We start from the raw sequence: 19,410 nt of genomic DNA on the forward strand, positions 1-19,410 counted from the left end.
TCTTAGTTGTGGTATCAGATTGATCTATAGCATATCCAGAAACCCACATGGGTCAACCGAAGTTTGTGGTACAATGCATCTGCTTTGACACATTATGTAACTGTGCTGTGTTGCATGACCTCATGATAGTGCAGCATTGCATTAACACCAACTTCTGATATACCAGAAACACTCAATTATGAACAAACAAACACACACACACACACACACACACACACACACACACACACACACACTGTACAGACTACAATAAAAAATAAAACCATAAAGTGTACATATCAACCAAAGTCAGCTGATACAAAACTGTAGCAATAGTAAAAATGTCATAAACACAATCTCTCGGGTAGCCAACCAGACTTCTCAGACCAGGAACCCTTCTAGTCAGAACTTTCTCTGTTGTCCCACTGGCAACACCGCTTTTGAGGATTGTCCAAGAATTAAAGACCGTTTGTCATTTGCAGCAGTATGGATTAAATTTTTCACTAGTTAGCAACAGGAGGTGGTAGAGTAGGCTTCCCTTCCTCAACTTGCAGTCTTTGGCTCAGTAGTTTATTCAGTTTGGCTGTGTCCACTGTTAGAGATGAACAATCCACTACCAGATATGAAATATGCATGGTTATTCGCTTTCTTAAAAGGACCACGCAGTTGAAATCAGCTTCATCTGACTGCCATTTACGGCGATGTGATGAACCAGCATAACGTTAGGAAGTGGCGTGCTGAGTTCTCAAGTGGTAGAACCAGTGTGCAAGACAAGGAAGGTCTTCAATTAATAACATTTTTTTGGAGAAAACTAAGACTAAACATCGTGAAGACCACTGTCTTGGCAGTTCAAGACCTGGCACTTTTGTTTCAAGAAATCAGCAGATTAACAATCCAAACCATTTTAACAAAAAAACTGAAGTAAACGAAGGTGCGCTCTTATTGAGTGACTAAAATGTTGACAGAGTTACACAAGGAAAATCGTGTGGAGGGTGGTCAGATATTTGCACCCCCCCCCCCCAAAAAATAATGAAAGCCTTCATTCCCGAATTCAAGAAGAGCGTCTAACTAGCTGAGGATTACACAGGAAAAGAGTACACACACCCATGAGTGAACAGTTCAATGGACATTGTACTAATAAAATTTACGTGTTTTTTAAAATGAAAATAGTCTTTAATTTCAGAAAAACCAGTTGAATATTGGTCGCTAGTCTGATATGCAGCAACTTTGATCAATCTCATACCTTGTCCACAAAACATACTTGACAATTATACAAAATGACTGTACGCGTTTAGTCCTGGTCAACATGTCATCCCTAAATGTTGCATGAATGGACTTACTCGTGAGCTTTGTTGTCATAGCAAAAAAAAAAAATTAATTAATTAATTAAATCTTCAGCCATAAACAACATACCACACTAACAATTCCAAACCTGAAAATAAATCTGTTGCCCACAGCTGTCAACATCAAAATAACTCGCCAACAGGCCACGAAAATCTCTTCCAGCATTATTCCCACAAACTGCACCCAAGAAGTTGAGTGAATCGCTCACAGTTTAAACGCAAACATCCCACACTGAACTGTGCCGCCGAATAGTCCAACACCTCTCTGCAAAGATGTTAATTCAATTTTTTTTAATGAATTTTTGGGTTGTGATGTTAGTTGTTGGTAAATAATTTGGATTAGGATTGGTACGAATCGTGCTTTTAGGTTTTCAATGTCAGTTAAATGGGCGAATTGTGATTCTGTAGTACTGTGGACTCCACTTTAGCTATTTAGGTGAAGTGACATTCTAGGTACTAGATTTGTTGAACTGTGTGTGGTTTTGTGGTACAGTAGTATATTTCTCATGACTGAGCCATATAAGTTGAATAAAATTTACGGTACCGAGTTTTGGAGCTATGTATGGGTTCATGATATCACAGACTTCGTTTGAGCTGTATAGGTGATGTAAAATTTCTAATACATGTTTTTTTGGGACTGCTGAGGATTTCATATGCTTGAATTTTGTGTTAGTATTTGTTCTGGTATGTATTCATTATTACGATTGTTGTATTTGTAGTCTCTCCCCACCCAACTCCCCTTGATTCCCGCAGCTGTCATGTTATTTCTGAAATTAGATATCTTTTATATCATTTGTGTATGTTTCTAAGTGTAACAACTAAAGTCATGGTCAGAATGTTGTATATAATTGAAATAGGGGTGTCTGCCATCCCAATGATATCATGGACCAAGGACAAAAGGTAGTACCAGAATCTTTATTTTTCCCAGTCTATGTTCATCTGTTTGCAATAGTTGCAACAAATGTAACACACATCACTATAACAAAATGTGGGAATACAGAAACTTCCAATTCCACCCGTCTGCTTTGACCCATGACATCACCCATATGGCGGAAACGACCATTCGCAACGTCTCCAATATGGCGCCTAAGATGTCATTACATAAACAACAACAAACACAAAAATACATATAAAACCAACACACGCATCTCTCTCCAAAAATATAATCAAACAAAAATGAGCAGCATGGGAAACTGGAGGTTTTTGGGTGGGGCCAAACTAAATATAAACAAATTTAGACACCCTACCCCATACAAAACCACACAAAATGACGAAAAAACCGACATCACAAAACACCCCAAATACCACTAAGCACAATATCATCTGCAATTGGACACTTCCCTTGACCTATATAGCTCAACAGCCGCTCCCAATCCCATAAATTGGGATTGAACACTTCCCTTGACCTATATAGCTCAGCAGCAGCTCCCAATGTCATAAATTAGAATCAAACACTTCCCTTGGCCTAGGAGACTTAAAAACATCTCCCGATACCAATATCAACCTTCACAGCCACACATTTTAATAAAACACTTCCCTAGACCCCAACACACACACTTTGAAAACAAAACAATAAAAACTTACCACAAAAAAGTTCCGGCCCACAAACTAGGTTGGCCACCACAATCACACACAGACACAGGCACATGCGCACACGCACGCACACACCAACTAAAAAATACTCAGCCAAAAGAAAGACCTGACCCACCCACACCTCAACCCATCCCCCCCCCCCAACCAACCCAACCTCCCCCTCACCCCAAAATAAAAAACCCACAAACAAACACTAAACACAACATAAAAAATCTCAATCACACACTACAACTCAACAAAAACTTCAACAAAAATAGATGCTCCACAACTAAAACACAAACCAACACATCCCCCCCCCCCTTACAAACACTCTAACACGAAATAAACCACCCCCCCCCCCACCCTGAGCCGCAGCCACCCACCCACTGACCCAAACCACCCTAACCAACCACTTTCGGCCTATACATTTTACTGACAGCCCTTAAGAAAACCCGAAAAACACGATAGCCCTCAGGGACACTCTTCCGTCAACAGTACTCATCTAAATGAGACTGAAGGTTGGAAGAGCGCCTCTTCCCCCTCCCAAGAACTGACTTAACAGCCCCCCCCACATCCCCTCTATTGTACAGGTGCAACTCCCCGTCTCTTAATTTTTGAACTCTAAGCTATGGTTAACTACTAAATGATGGAATCCCCTCTCACCCAATACCATATACGAAGAAAATGCATCTGAAACTACTGTGGACCCAGGTTCTATGTACTTCTCAATTAACCCCACTAATTCGGCCTTAGACCTCCCTTCCACAACGGAAATACGGAAGTGTCCGATCCCGCCTGTCTGCTTTGACCCATGACGTCACAAATATGGCGGAAATGACCATAAACCACGATTCCAATATGGCGCATATAAAGTCGTTACGTACACATTATGAGGACGAAAATGCATCGAAAAACAAACAAACACTTTCCACAAAAAGCCTAATGACACTAACGGGACAAGTGCGGGAAATGGGGTGCTTTTGGGTGGGGGCAAACTAAATATAAACAACGAAAACCCTAAACATACCAACACAGAGCACAACAAACCACAACACGACGACATCTACAAACATTCCACACTCACAAACCAAACTCCGCGCCGTCATGACGTCACACACAACAAGACCCTTACGTCACGAGTCAAAGCAGACGTGTGGGATCGGACGCTTCTGTCGACCCTCCACAACCCTAAAAACACATTCAGAACACGCACCCCCCGGAACAACAGCCCCCCCCACATCCAGAGACCCACCACATACTTACCCCTCCCATACTTCCTTTTCCCAAACTACGACTCGTTCACCTCCACAACAACCCAATGACCCCCCCCCCCAGCTTACCCCTGTACTTAATGAATTCGGAACACACTTCACGGCAGAAAGAAAACCAATCAAGCACACTCCTCTCACTCACAACAGTCTCATGTGCGCAAAAACTGTAAGGGGATCTATAACAAAAGTAATAAGTCACTAGTACAATCTCACGCATGCCCAACCTAGACTTCTCAAACCAGGTACCGCGCCATATGGAACGCCAAATGTCGTCTTTCCGACATCGCCACGTATAACCATCCCTGGTCCGAGACACCGGAACTTTAGCCAACTTCATTTCTTCGCCACAAATACAGCATTTGACAACCTCGGCAATTAAACCGAAAAGCTGCAAAAACTTAATCAGTTCCAAAGGAGTGTTCCCCATCATAGCCCTCAGACACACACTGTTAATTTTGTCTGTCATATCCATTCCTGTACAAAAAACAACAACCGATTAAATTTAATAGAAATACCATACGACGTACAGCGAGCAACACAAAATTAACCTTCACACAAAACCAAAAAATTGTTAACTCACTGGAACGAATTCCACTACAAACACACTCGAACAATACTGGATAATGAGCAAGAGCAAACTGAGCCCATTACACCACACCAACGAAAACCCTGAACATACCACCAGAGGGCACAACAAACCACAACACAACCACATCTACAAACATGCCACACTCACAAACCAAACTCCGCGTCGTCATGACGTCACACACGACAACACCCTTACGTCACGGGCCAAAGCCGACGCGTGGGATCGGACACTTCTGTCGACCCCAAAACACATATAGCTACGACGACAATTTGCAATCGCTCAATTCCCATGACCTACGCAGCTCAAATACAACCGACAATACCAATAAAATTGAAACTGAGTACTTCCCCCTAAGATACATACATCAACTACAAGTGCCAATACCAAAACATCAACCACCAATACATGCAGTAAATAACACTGTCCCAACAACACATAAAAGCCCCACCAAACATCATAACACGTGAACAACGGACCTAAAAAAACCACTAGGCCTACTTACCATAAGAATGTTCCGGCACTACACACTAACCCCCAACTCCTATATTCTGCCTGCATACACCGTATTTCACCATCTCCGTCATAGCCCAAAAAATTGCAGAAACTTAATGACAGACAACATGTTGTCCCGCATGTCAGCCCGCAAACGTGCACTTTTAACTTACAAGTCATATCCACACCTACCAAAAGAAGCCACAAATTGAATTAAATGAGTTACTCCACAACAAACAGCATACCAATAACATCAAACGACACCACAGTGACAAACACAACAGAAACTTAATTCTTAACTCACTGAAACTAATTTCCGTTCTTCTATAACAGTCACGACCGATAAATGCACACTTCAAGCACCGACACCCAAATGAACCCGATACACCACCACAGGACACCACCAACCACAACAAGACAACATCTACAAACACAACACACTCATAAACTCCGCGCCGTCATGACATCACACAACACAACACCCTTACGTCACAGGTCAAAGCCGACAGGTGGGATCGGATGCCTCCATTGACCCCAAAATGTGATCCCTGCTTTCCAACTGTTTCAGTGGTTCCTATTTTCAGTATGCATCTGTCACAGTCAATATTTACACGTACTTAAAATGCAATGCAAAGTCAGAATAGGCAAATTTCTGGCAAGTATTAATGTGCATATTAACCACACATATTGTATATCAACTACGAAAAATGCATGGGGGATGCCATTACACAACCCTAACCACCATACAGTGTGACAGATCTAGGTAATAAACAGGCAATTTTTTCTCTTTAGCAAATATTATGAATGTTTAAAAGATAATAATTAATCCTTATTAAATAAAGTGAAGCATTGTTTGAATTATACTGAAAGGGTCTAGTATGCAAAACTAATAGTGTGTGTGTGTGTGTGTGTGTGTGTGTGTGTGTGTGCACAATACAGAGTGCAAATATTCCTCTCACCGTTCATTCAAAGACATAGTTGTGCTCTTTTGCAACACCATCTTCTTGAGTGACATGATCGAGTTGCTTGTCACCTGTAACAAAGCAAATAATCTGAAGTTAATTCACTGTTATTCAAGCGACTGTACACTGCAAATTATATCTGCCACATTCAAAGGCCCAATCCCTTCTTAATTGCACCTAGCACCAAAACCGGATCACAAATGAAAAACCTGTGGCAATTCTTAGGGTGAATGTGCAACGACAAGATTATTCCAGAAGCAAAGTGCACAGTAAAACCGATTTATTATTGAAGTCGTGCTATAAAAATACGACAGTGACAGTGTATCGTATTGCGAAACGCTGTCGAATAATAGTAACTGGGTATAAATCTCATTATCTTACGTGAAACATCATTCAATTAAATGAAAATATGCTTCATCAAAACAAGTTACAAATAAAACTGGAGAAAGCCATAAATAGCTAGTGACGAAATCCTCGATGCTGCCACCATCTTACATTTAACACGATACTTACCACAGAAAATCACTGTTTCGCTATCACGGTCAAAACTGATTTCCCCTGCCGAAATACCGCGCCCTTCAAAAAATTAATACCACAATGAAAGCAAATTGCTGCATAATGCAATTAGTTTCTGGAAATCTAAATACTTCACACCCAAGTTTCTCATATCATGTTTCACAAATGTCTCGACTTTTTGTAACCATATCTGTTTTATCGAAGCGATCAACTGGCAGTTACTTTTCACAAATTATAACACTCACCGAATTTAAAAATATGAATTCAAAACACCAATACAAACAACGACAAACATTGACGAAAAGTTAAAATGGTTACTTCTCATTTGTATACGTTGGTATAAGACAATCCACAATGGTACCAACATACCACACATTTAGTTCTAAAAACAATTATAATACACATTGTACCCGTGAACTAAACCATTCCTTATTATTAATTAATATTAAAGATTAAAATATAAAATAATTATACATAGAAAAAAATGATTTGAACTAGTTTGCTAATGATCTCGTGCAATATATCATGACTATTTCTGATTGAAGAGATTCCTCACATATATTTATAGTATTAATTACTTAAGAATTAAACATTTGTTTTTTTTGTATATTAATAAGAATTGCCATTTACATGACACAGTTCACAACTTGTGTTATACCAATTTGTATTATCTGTGAACGCGCTCATAGTTGGCACTTGTTTGATATATACAGAAGCACTGTGTCTACTCCTTTTTCCGGTCATCTGCGTGCCAGGCAACATGCCTGTGAGTATATGTTTGTATGTTTATGTTGGTGAATATTTAAGGTGATATGTGTATTAATGTGTACGTGCGACTAACAATAAATAATTATGTTAGTATTAGCTGCGGAAATCAGTAATTTTCAGCACATCGGGAATGTATGTGTTTGTGCTCACGTGTGGCAGCCACATGGCGATTCCTAGACTCCATTGTAAATGTGTGTAAACGTTAAGGATATTATGAAAGTGTTATATTCGTTTCATGTTACAAGAATTGAATGAAAGAAGTTCTTGCGATTACTCTATGAAATTTGGATTGCGCTGTCTTAATTTGTTTCGGCGGTATCTGTTATGTCTTGACAGTTGACCGTGTTACCCTCGTGTGATGACGGTATGAAAAGGAATATCAAAATTTATTTCGGAAAAAAATTTAATTCTTGATTTGCATAAAGCGTTGGCTACAGACCTTTAAAGTGTAGCTGATAGGGATATTGCGCATTATTGTGAAAGTTCACCTCGGGCGAGCTTTTGATAGCGATAGAAAAGTTTTCTTAGGTGACAGAGATTTGTACGTTTTTTAAAACTTAGTACTCCTAATAATATGTTACGTTGCAAATGCTTGTGTTACATGCCCAATAAATGACGTTAAAGATCCTTCACTGCTATTATTGCTGTTTTAGCTTGCCAAGGATTTGCTGCATCCGTCACCAACGGAGGAGAAGAGGAAACACAAATTGAAAAGACTTGTGCAACATCCTAATTCTTACTTCATGGATGTAAAATGCCCAGGTTAGTATACGTAAAGTGCGATTATGTTGGGATAAAGATAATAGATGATTGTAACTTTACGTGTGGCTAAAGGTTTTGTGTGTTAGTGGTGTGTCAAGTTACTTCTAAAATATTTAAGAACTTGTTTCCTTGTCGACTAATAGTCCCAAGTGTAGAACAAAATTGGATTGCTGCTAGATTGAGATAATCATTTCTTACTGGTTAGTTACCATTCACATACGTTGCATAGATTTTTGAGCTGTATTCAAAGCTATAAGCTAATCTGAAACCTTCCAAAAATCAATTTTTTTTCTTGTTACTTATGAAGTTTGTAAGAGATTAGAAGTTTTATATATTGTGGATTGACCACTGTTGGGTAATTCTAAAGTAATGTGACCTCTGTGTAAGATAGGTACCATGGCAACTACCTTTTGTTCTGGCAATAATTGCCACACAATTTTTGTTATGTGCTGGGAATGCCAGTTTCAGTTAATGCTTAGTCACGTTAGTGATTTGTTTTTTCTCGGTGTCCTATTTATTTTGTGGCGGAATTCGTAGTCAGTTGTGAAGGTGTACACATAAGTTGGTAAGGTTATCACTATTTGCCAAAGGAAACAATGACTGGCAGTGTGTGAATGTATCCATGATTGAAATACACAACTAATAGTGCTGCAGCCATACAGTGTCACTGATTAAGCTGATCTTCCAGGATCAAAACATGTCTGTTACTGGCCAACTTGGTACCACAACTAGATTTTCTGCTTTCAAATTTGTTGTTTTCAGGTGACAACCAAATTGTCACCTGGAACTGCCTGCACTATAGATAAGTCTGTTTCCACAATTAAGATATCAGGGGGTCCAATACATAACAAGAACCCATTATTTTGACCAAATTGTAATACTGGATTAAATAATTGACGATGTCTGTATTTACTGTGTAGTCAACAGCTGATGTGGAAAGAGGGTTAACTGATCTTTACATATCTGTAAAGAAATGATTAACTTGAGTCTTTACGAAACATTTAAGTAGTGTTGCGAGTAAACTGTTTGCATGATAAAAGTGAAGAAAAAGCAATATGTTGGAGGTAGCATTTGGAAAGTAATGTTAACACAAACTTTTGGCAATGACATTTAAAACTCAGTTGAAATGTAAGAAGTCATGTATTGCAGCATTGGATTGTTTCTTCTTGTTTAAACATATTAAGCATTGTGTTGGATGAAGATTTTAAAGTCCCAAAATTCTTAACAGATAAGCTTAACACTGCTTTGTCTTGTGGCACTAAGCTGCTGCTGATTTTATATAGTGTATGTTGTGTGTTCATGCTTGCATAAATGTTGCACAACATTGTGAATATTGTACCATTGTGCAATGGTTTGATGCATCATACACAAGTTACACGTGTGGTTGTTGTCCTTGAATTATTTTCAAGTTACACTGAAAAATAAAGCTTTTCAATAAAACTTAAGTAGTTAATGCAGTAGAAAAAGCTAACTTACATAGTCGGCTTAGTGGTAAAATTATTGTGACTAAGTGGAAATACTACCCCTCGGCATTATCAAAAGCTCTAATTTAGTTGTACAACCTGCCATGAGTCTTGCACTTCTGGTCATTTAATCAGTTTATAAGATTTAGTGTAATCATTAGTTCTGTAATAATTGTGCTTCTTATGTCAGTTACATAGATTTACCAGAATGAGAATTAAGATAAACAAAAATTATCCGTTAATCTCATTGAGTCATATAAAAGATCACTTTGCTGTGAGTTTTACCAGAAGATATAACAATGCAATATTGGGATCATTGAGTGCCTCCAGAATTTGTTTTTGAAGCATATTTTTAAATCTGACATCTTACATTTGTACTTTGCTAGTTTTGGTGGTGCTGGTTTCTTAGAAAGCTATACTATTATAGATGTTTTTTCCTGCTGGTGTTGCAAATGAAAAAGGCTGGAAAGTTATTTAGTTTTGAGTTAAATGTTTGTAATTTTGACTGGTAACAACTGATAAGCTAAAATATTTTACTTTAGTGCACTACTGCACAATAATACTGCAGCAATAAAAACATAAGAGAACAAAAAAATGCAGTGCACACACAATCTGTCTGACAGCAGAGTGTGTCGAAGACCTTGCAATGCTTTGTAACAACATACTGCTTATGATGTATCTTTCTTGTGGGTCTCATTTCAATGATGGTGACAATGGTTTACCTTTCTAATAGGTTGCAGGAAAATATTGCAAATGGTGGGTTGAGAAGTGTTCTTTTCAAAGTAAATTTCCTCTTGTGCAAAGTGAATTGTCACGCGCGAGAATGTGCGAAGAATTTCTTAAATCTCAGAGCATTACTCTTTCAAAACTTAACACTGCCCCTTGGAAGAATTTCAAGGCCAAAAGGTCAGTTGTTTGTGCTATTATATAAAATTTTACTGGCACATGTGTTTAATACACCTTAAAGGTTAACACCCACTAAAAAGGCTAAGTTTCAAGGTTGGGGTTTCATATTTATTCTAGTTCTTTCATAGATTACAAATTGTGCAATAACAATGATACGTATAATTTACCTTCAAAAAAGTGCAGTGAGTTTTTGAGAAATTTCATAAGTCCCTTTTCTGTGGAAAATTTGAAGTGTTATACGAAATGTGTTCAGCCAGGTAGCCAACGAAATGTTCATTGTACAGCAGTGAAATTTAAGCTGTTCATGTAGGATCCTGCCTAACCACATGCGGGGGGGGAGGGGGGTGTATGGCGACCAATATTATATATGGAAGCTAGCTACTCTATATATTTGTTAATTCAAACCATTAAATTTTCTGTTTGTGAGGTCGCGCTATTTAATTGTTGCCACTATTGGCCCACTACATCATGTCATGTCTTATCGGGTATACAAGTAGGAAATGTTACTTTTTCCTAAATAACATGTTGAATTCAGAAGAATGATATAGTGCTTTATTCAAAGTATGCTCCATCATTTGTTGCACATTTGTCCCATATTTTGGGCAATCTGTGAATATCACACTAGTAAAAATTTTCCCCTTTTGCTGGAACCATTCGTAGAGCCATTTTTACAAATCTTCATACAGACTTCACACTGCCAATCAAGTGTGTGACCTGTCAATTCAAACAAGTGGCAGTCGGAATGAGCCAAGCCTAGTGAGTAAGCTTTGTAGGATAGAACTTGCCGGCAGAGTGAATACAGCACGTGGCAAATTGGTTCTGCTGTATGTGAAGGGGCATTGTCATGAAGAAATAAGACAGTTTTGTCTCTTTCGATATTGTGACCTACCTCCTTTTTTTAAAAAAAAAAAAAAGCAGCAAAATGTTCTAATCGGTCAATTGTTGGTGTTAATGTTTAGTATTAATCATTTCCCCAGATTTTAACAGCTCATAATAGACGACACCCCTCTGGTCCCACCAAACACAGAGCATTATCTTTCTGCCAGAGTGGTTTGGTCTTGTGTTCGGTGTAGATGGTGTGCATTTGGGAGACTCAAAATAAATCCACATTTTATCCCTTGTAACTTCACGATGTAAAAGTGACTTTCTTTTGTACTGAGCGAGCAAAATTTTGCATGTGCTTTTGCACTTTCCCATTTGCCTGTTGTTCAAAAACCACTCATGTGGTACCCATCTACCGGTCTTCTGAATCTTTCCCATCTCTCTTGGCCAATTGCGAACAGTTTGCTAATGCCCAATTGCTCGGTGAGTTGTTTTTGTGATTGCGATTAATCTTTGTTAAATAAAGATTCCAATTCCACATTTCATCCTTTTCTTGAGTGCTACATTGGGGCCACCATTTTTGAAATGGCAAAACCATTTTTCACTCACATCTAGTGATGGAACTTGTTCACCAGAAGCTCCAAAGTAATTGGTATGATTCGGCAGCAATTTTCTTGTAATGGAAAAAAAAATTAATGCTGCCCGCAAATGCTCTTTGTTTAGCGTAAGTTTAGACATATTGAACACAACACTGTGCACACACTTTTCCAATTTATCATTTGTATGCATCTGACACTTTTGATAACGCAACAAAATCTTTGTGGCACATCGCATTGATATGACGTCTGTTGTAAATCCGCATTTCATACTTTTATACCTGGTATGCCCTGAATATCTGCCGCCATTGGCTATTAACTTTTACAGCTCTGTGGGAAAGTATGTTGTCATTTAACAGGGAATTAATGTGCTTTCACTGGGGGTATAGTGTATTTTACCTGGGAAATCCCCTTTTTTTTTTCTAGCATATACACTCTGTAAATGCTTGGTCTAATTTGATGATTCAGTAGTTGTAATATATATTTAGCGTTCTCATTTTGATCATGTAAACTGTACATAAGAAATGACCTCAATTTAACTTTAAATAATTTTCCATAGGATGTTTCAAGATCACGACAGTATTTAGTCATGCGCAGAGTGTTGTAGTCTGTGCTGGCTGTTCGACAATACTGTGTCAACCCACAGGAGGGAGGGCGAGGTTAACAGAAGGTATGTATAGTTCTGACTGCACATTTTGTTTTTAATTGTGATTCTTATGTTGCTGAATACACTTTTTTCTCTTTCAGGTTGTTCGTTTAGAAGAAAACAACACTAAGGCTGAAGAGGATACTTCAAATGCAGCCTCTTTCACTTTTCCAGAGTGTGATGTTGTGTACAAATGTTGGATATTTCATGGATTGTGTGAATTTCTTTTAATAAAGGCTAATCAAAGGACCTATTTTGTTTTCAATGAAAGATTGTGTAAGTTAAACAAGCATTATATGACAGGTGCTAGCCTGAATTCCTCAAGAATCATTTTTAATTGGTGGGATATATCTTTCTTGGTTAGGTTTTATCATGCTATTTGCTTTATTTCCATATATATAGCAGAGACACTGCGTCACAGATAGGCACAACAAAAAGACTGTTACAAATAAAGCTTTTGACCAGTAAGGCCTACATTAAAAATCGCGCGCGCACGCACACACAGAACCTCTCTCTCTCTCTCTCTCTCTCTCTCTCTCTCTCTCTCTCTCTCTCTCTCTCTCTCTCTCGGCATAATTTCTACTCGTGTTTCATTTAAAAAATAATTCTCTAACTGGTACATTGCATGCGAGAGTTTGTTTCATTGTTAAAACCTTATAAGTACTTCCTATTTTAAACCGTAAACATGGTGTTATATTTCTTAATGTATATATTGACAGCATTTTAAGTGTGGTTAGTAATTGCATGAAATACTGAAAAATCAAATTTTGTTGCCCTTGGAAACTGTCAGGAATGCAACTGGGCTCATTTTAGCTGTTCCATTAAAGATTTACTAGACAAAATTTTTATGTAAGCAATTCAGCACTGAAGTACACTTGTACAGAGGTGCAGATACATAACTTCTTGTTAATGTAAGGATGTAAAGTGGAAAAATAGAGGGTGCTGTATTAAGTGAAATACTGTACATTTCAAATGCCTAAAATTGAGAGCACAGAATGCAATGATTATTTGCAAGAAATAAATCACACTGAAAAATCTGGAGTAAGTTGCAGAGTCTAAGTGACTAGTTTGCTGCCAACACACTGTTGAATGTGAATTTAGATTCCTTTTCCATTTATATATGATGGGAACATTATTCATAATTTGCCTAAAGCTCTGATCGTTTCATTTCTGCACCAGGCCCTGACATTGTTAGGAAATTGAGTTCTGAAGCCTGGAATATTGATAATTAACACTAGAAAATGGCAGCAATTTACCCTGCGGGTAATTGCTTAAATGTCAAGAAGACTAAATCAAAAGTAGTACGTGAAATGTCTTAATTTGTTTACAAAACCTGTGGGTTGTTTTGATCTCTATGATAGCTGACCCTCAGTTCAGCTGGAAAGAGAAATAAGCTACGAAGAAATTTTGTTCTGTACTTGATCTTATACTATAATTCAGTGGTAATATATGTTTTAAGATCCAAAAGTTGTAGGGTTAAAGTTAAATCATTTGTGTGATTAAGATCTTTTCGTATCTGCCAGTGTTGGGATGTAGTTGGCTTAAGAATGAAACTGAAAGAGAAATCAACTGTTGCAAATACCTCGTGAAAATTGTCTTGATAATAGAAGATCGTGTTTAAACTTCTGGTATTAAATGTTTTATGAAAATCAGGTTCCTAGCCTCTAGTCTAATCGGCTCTTGAAAGTGTAACAAATGATAAGCTAAATCCAAATCAATATATATACATACCAGGAAATTTGAGAAAAACCTGGGTATTTAATTTTAGAATTCTGGGAATTTTTCATTGTTTTGGTTTTCAGTTAGTTTTGCAATTTTGACTGGTCAGAACTGATACTCTAACAAAGAATGTTACTAAAGCCTGCTTCTCCACGCATAAAGAAAATGTGCTATTAATAGTAAGAAAACAAAATGCACACCCAAGTGACTGTTAACCAAATGTAAGAATATATTATTTAGTAATAACAAACTGCTTTCACTGAGTGTGATGTCACAACTGTTTACATTTGTAAAAGTTGTGGGAAAATATTGCGAACGGTGGTTTGAGAAACGTAACTTCCGAAATTTCCATTTACGCAAGATGAATCGTGAGGTGTGATAAATGTCTTAAATCGTAGAGTGTTTGCTTCTCATCAAATCTCAACACTTTGAGGACCAGCCACTTAGAAAAATTTTGGGCCCAGAAGACCAGTCATTTATGCCATTCAAAAATTTACTGGCACGTGTTGGATATATCTTTAAAAGTTAATGAACACACACGAAAAAGGTGAAGCTTCAAGGGTAATTTTTCACATTTATTTTAGTTCTGTTGTAGATTACAGATATACAGTAAAGATTGCAAAAAGTATAATTATCCCTCAAAAGTGTGAGGTGAATTCTTGAACGATATCACACGTAATTAACTTTTCTGTGGGAAAGCCAAAGGACTCGCCAGAACATTTATTCAACCAGGTAAGCCACGAAATATTCAGTGCGTAATAGTGAAGTTTATAACTGTGCTTGTCAAAAATATTCAGCAGCTGCAATGTAAGCTAAGCTCTTAAGATCCTGCTTAGCCACACCCTCGGGGAAAATAGCAAAAATTTTTTACCGACAAATATATTTGAAACCTTAGCTTTCCTTGTAGCTATACTTCGTGGATATTAATTTAAACCAACTTTTCCCATTTGTGTGTTCACAGTAATTAAGTGATGTTGCTATTGGCTGACTACATCATGTTACTCTCTAAATATAGGCTGGTGAAACCCACGACACAAACTATATTGGCTGACAAACAGTGCATTTCATCCCAATCTAGATTTTAGTGCTTCAGAAGCTACCTTGTGATATTCGGTGGAATTCATATGTTCTTTGGTAATATATGAAAATATGCAGTGTACACGTTGCCATGCATCACTTACCAAAATGCCCTCTCCTCCTCCTCCTCCCCCCCCCCCCTTTTCCCCTTCGGGGTTTTTCCTGAAGTGCTAAAGTGCCGGGACATTAACCACCAGTGTATAAAACCATTACCATTCAAAGGATTTTAAGTTTTATGGCTCCAAGGGAAATTATATTCTCACATGACACGAAAAATGTATTTTCATCCATGATAGTGTATTTTTGCATGAGAAAGCTGAGAAAAATAGGATTTTTTCTTATCCTTGTATATGCCATGCAAATGTTTTCTTCTGACCATGAACTTTAAGGAAGCAACATTAGAAATTTCAAACTGGAAATCTTTTATGTAATGGGAACTGCAGGTGCACTGTTTCAATTGTTGCGCCTTAGATATGATTTCCTTGTAACTCACTTGAGTGTTCTGTTACTTAAGACTAATCCTTTTAACGGAGCACTGTACATTGCTAAATTTAGTGTAGGAAGCAGTAATTCTAGTTTGCCATAAGCTGTGCAGCAAATGGTTTATGCTTGCCTTCACTCGTTCATCCTGTTTTATTGGTCACTTCAAGGAACCTTCAGAGATGTAGGATGATCAGAGTATGCATTAACAAAAGAGTTAATTAAATCTGCTCAAAAATTTAACAATACTTCCTGTGCTTTCGTCAGATTTAACCTAGTGTGTGTCACGATTGCGGGACTGATGACCTTGCCGTTTAGTCCCATAACTCCCCCTCAATCAGTAAGTCAATTTATTGTATTAACTGTGAACTACTGCTTAGGATTGGGGAGGGGAGTGCAAAACTGTGCTCTCTGTGGTATAATATACAGCCATTGTTTATCTTGTACTGTTAACTAAAAATTTGCTGCATCACATTTGAAAAAAAAGTTATATACATTTGCAATGAGTCAGTTTACAATATGTAACTAATTTTCATGTATCTTGCAGTGAAGTTACTTATTTCTTTCCTTGAGTGTAGATAATTTGTGGAAGTTGTCATTTCTCGCTCTCCTGACTAGCTCATAATTTTCCCAAAAAATGCAATTAGTGGCAGAGAAAAGTTTGTGGGTCATACTTGAGAATTCCTTTGTACAAAGAACGAGCATGATAACTTTTGTGGGGCAGCAACTAAAATGCAGTAAGGATATTTTTTCCACTTGCACTTTGTGTGATAAGTAATGTTTATAGATTTTTTTAGGGAACAGCAGATATGTGCTTGTATTGTAGTTATTGTTTATTCCCTAATTTGACTGCTGCATTGTTAGTATTGACTATACTGTATGTTGCACTATTAATCATAGTATTTTGTAGGTTATCTGTGAGTTGTAAGTCTTGATATAAGTGCAAATACCAGGTTTCAGACTTGATTATACGGTATAGCACAGTACACACTGTTTTTGAAACCTCGTAACAGATTAAAACCTTGTGTTGGACTAGGGTGGCAACATGGAATCTTGCCTTTTGCCAGAATACTCTTACTGACCTATCCAGGCACATCTCATAATCTACTCAGTAGTGCTAGTCTAACAAGGTGAGCAGGAGAGCTCCTTAGACATTTGAACAGCAGAAGACATCTTGGTAGAAATGGAGCTTGTGGAAGGAGCAGAAGTAACAGGATTTTAACAATAGCTCAGCCATTAAGAGCATTGCCCTTAAGATTCCTGGTTTGCATCCTGATATGGTGTGCAGTTGTCCAAGAGGTCTAAGTGTTTCTTAATCTTAACTGATTACTTACTGTACATAGCCATTCCAAAAAAATTCTCTAGTTCTGCACACAGTACTATAAATTTTCTTTGCACAAACTACCTTGGATTGCTTTTAGTCACATCATTATCATTATGTCAGTCTGTAACCAGAAAAATTATCTACCAGCTATATGTTAATGGATTCAGACTGGGAGATACTAGTCTTCAGTATACCACTTGTAGAAATTGATGTTCGCCTTCTTTATTTCTTCGTTGGTTGTCCTCGCTTTCACTTACTGCGTTGTGATGGTGGCTGAATGAGGAGTGGAGGTTCAACACTTGACTATTTTAAATGATGTAACCAACAAACAGTAAACCCCTAACCCCATAGCCATTCAAATAAATTGAACAGACACTGTCATTGTTTTAACAAATGGCCTATTGGTGTTATTTCACAGTTAAGTTGATGCATTGTTGTTGCTCTAACCAATACAGGTTTCTCGGCCATGGACTGACTGTCTTGAGACCAAAAATGAGGCCCTTATATATCCTCACAATAATAGGCACTGAAACTACACATTGTTTGATGATTAATTTACAGAAATCACAATTAAAACTTAACTCATTAAATTAACTGAATACATTGAAAAATTGTCTTTTAACAGTTTCTTCTACTACAAGGGTTAAGCCGTATTATTTGTTTAAATCACGAAATTAACAAATGTAGTTACATAAACAATACTTCTGATGAAACTGGAATTAAGAGCTGGCTTTGCTAACATGTTTTTGAACAGAGCTAAATAGATCCTTTAAGAATACTGTTAGTTGTTCCTCCAAATGTTTACAATTAGTGCAGAATTTATATTTGTTTATAAGTCAACAATTGAATTTAAGTTACAAAACAATTACTGATTTCAATCTGTAATGAAAGATATGAACTACGAATTGTTGAAATAAATTATATAATCAATCACATACGTAAAACTAAGCACGAAATTAGATCTGGTGTTATTTTCAGTAAAACTCAGGGCCAACCTTTCTCTTTTATGAAAATGCAGATTATAATCATATATGTTAATGGTAATTTGTCAGACACGAAAAATTGAATTTTAAGGAGGCAGATGGCAAAACAAGAAGGGAAGTAAAACTTTTATCCCAGCTTGATTCTTCACAAAATGAAGTTAAACACACAATGCTTCCTGTGGCTAGAAGTTACTAACAAGGGAACCTCCCCATCGCACCCACCTCAGATTTAGTTATAAGTTGGCACAGTGGATAGGCCTTGAAAAACTGAACACAGATCAATCGAGAAACCAGGAAGAAGTTGTGTGGAACTATGAAAAAAATTAGTAAAATATACAAACTGAGTCGTCCATGCGAAGATAAGCAACATCAAGGTGATTGTTAGCTCCGGAGTGCCGTGGTCCCGTGGTTAGCGTGACTAACTGCGGAACGAGAGGTCCTTGGTTCAAGTCTTCCCTCCACTGAAAATTTTACTTTATTTTCGCAAAGTTATGATCTATCCGTTCGTTTATTGACGTCTCTGTTCACTGTAATAAGTTTAGTGTCTGTGTTTTGCGACCGCACCGCAAAACCGTGCGATTAGTAGACGAAAGGACGTGCCTCTCCGATGGGAACCGAAAACATTTGATCACAAGGTCATAGGTCAACCGATTCCTCCACAGGAAAACACGTCTGATATATTCTATACGACACTGGTGACGGAATGTGCGTCACATGACAGGAATATGATGTCGACCCACCTAACTTGTACACTTAGCGAATGGGTAAAAAGATTCTTCTACCTTGTCCGATTTAGGTTTTCTTGTGGATGTGATAATCACTCCCAAAAAAGTGATGAAAACACAAGAGTTAGTCACGTAAACCGAAAATAAAAAATTAAACTTTTCACTCGAGGGAAGACTTGAACCTAGGACCTCTCGTTCCGTAGCTGCTCTCGCTAACCACGAGACCACGGCACTCCTTGACTCGCGTTCTTGATGTTGCATGTCTTCGCATGGACTACTCAGTTTGTATATTTTACTAATTTTTTTCATAGTTCCACACAACTTCTTCCTGGTTTCTCGATTGATCTGTGTTCAGTTTTTCAAAGCCTATCCACTGTGCCAACTTATAACTAAATCTGAGGGGGTTGCGATGGGG

The 19,410-nt window shown here is 37.7% G+C and overlaps 2 protein-coding genes across 4 annotated transcripts in view; one reads left to right on the plus strand and one right to left on the minus strand.

Annotated features, from left to right (window-relative positions):
• The window catches only part of LOC126255349 (chromatin target of PRMT1 protein-like), a 49,508-nt gene extending 42,430 nt beyond the window's left edge, over positions 1–7,078 (minus strand). The window contains exons 1-3 of one of the 3 annotated variants that reach the window (XM_049955388.1): positions 6,970–7,011; positions 6,722–6,784; positions 6,206–6,279 (exon numbers count right to left, since the gene is read on the minus strand). In XM_049955388.1, the coding sequence (XP_049811345.1) occupies positions 6,206–6,261 (56 nt within the window). In that variant the 5' untranslated portion in view covers positions 6,262–6,279; positions 6,722–6,784; positions 6,970–7,011. Of the gene's footprint in view, positions 1–6,205; positions 6,280–6,589; positions 6,701–6,721; positions 6,785–6,969 lie in introns of those variants that run through there. The other 2 variants (XM_049955387.1, XM_049955386.1) reach the window with 2 other exon arrangements.
• A 356-nt stretch (positions 7,079–7,434) lies between these two features.
• LOC126255385 (40S ribosomal protein S27) lies at positions 7,435–12,936 on the plus strand. Its single transcript, XM_049955389.1, has 4 exons — positions 7,435–7,490; positions 8,146–8,254; positions 12,601–12,711; positions 12,789–12,936. Exons 1-4 carry the CDS (start codon positions 7,485–7,487, stop codon positions 12,815–12,817), a joined length of 255 nt encoding a protein of 84 aa, XP_049811346.1. The 5' UTR covers positions 7,435–7,484; the 3' UTR covers positions 12,818–12,936.
• The last annotated feature ends 6,474 nt before the right edge of the window (positions 12,937–19,410 follow it).

This window comes from Schistocerca nitens, chromosome 1 (genome assembly GCF_023898315.1).
Source record: "Schistocerca nitens isolate TAMUIC-IGC-003100 chromosome 1, iqSchNite1.1, whole genome shotgun sequence".
In the NCBI taxonomy this organism is placed as follows: domain Eukaryota; kingdom Metazoa; phylum Arthropoda; class Insecta; order Orthoptera; family Acrididae; genus Schistocerca; species Schistocerca nitens.

What these genes read in the sequence shown, in the direction of transcription:
- LOC126255385 (XM_049955389.1), top strand. An exon ending in CATGGATGTAAAATGCCCAG is followed by an intron (nt 8,255 to 12,600) that starts GTTAGTATACGT and finishes AATTTTCCATAG; the next exon opens with GATGTTTCAAGATCACGACA. An exon ending in GAGGGCGAGGTTAACAGAAG is followed by an intron (nt 12,712 to 12,788) that starts GTATGTATAGTT and finishes TTTCTCTTTCAG; the next exon opens with GTTGTTCGTTTAGAAGAAAA.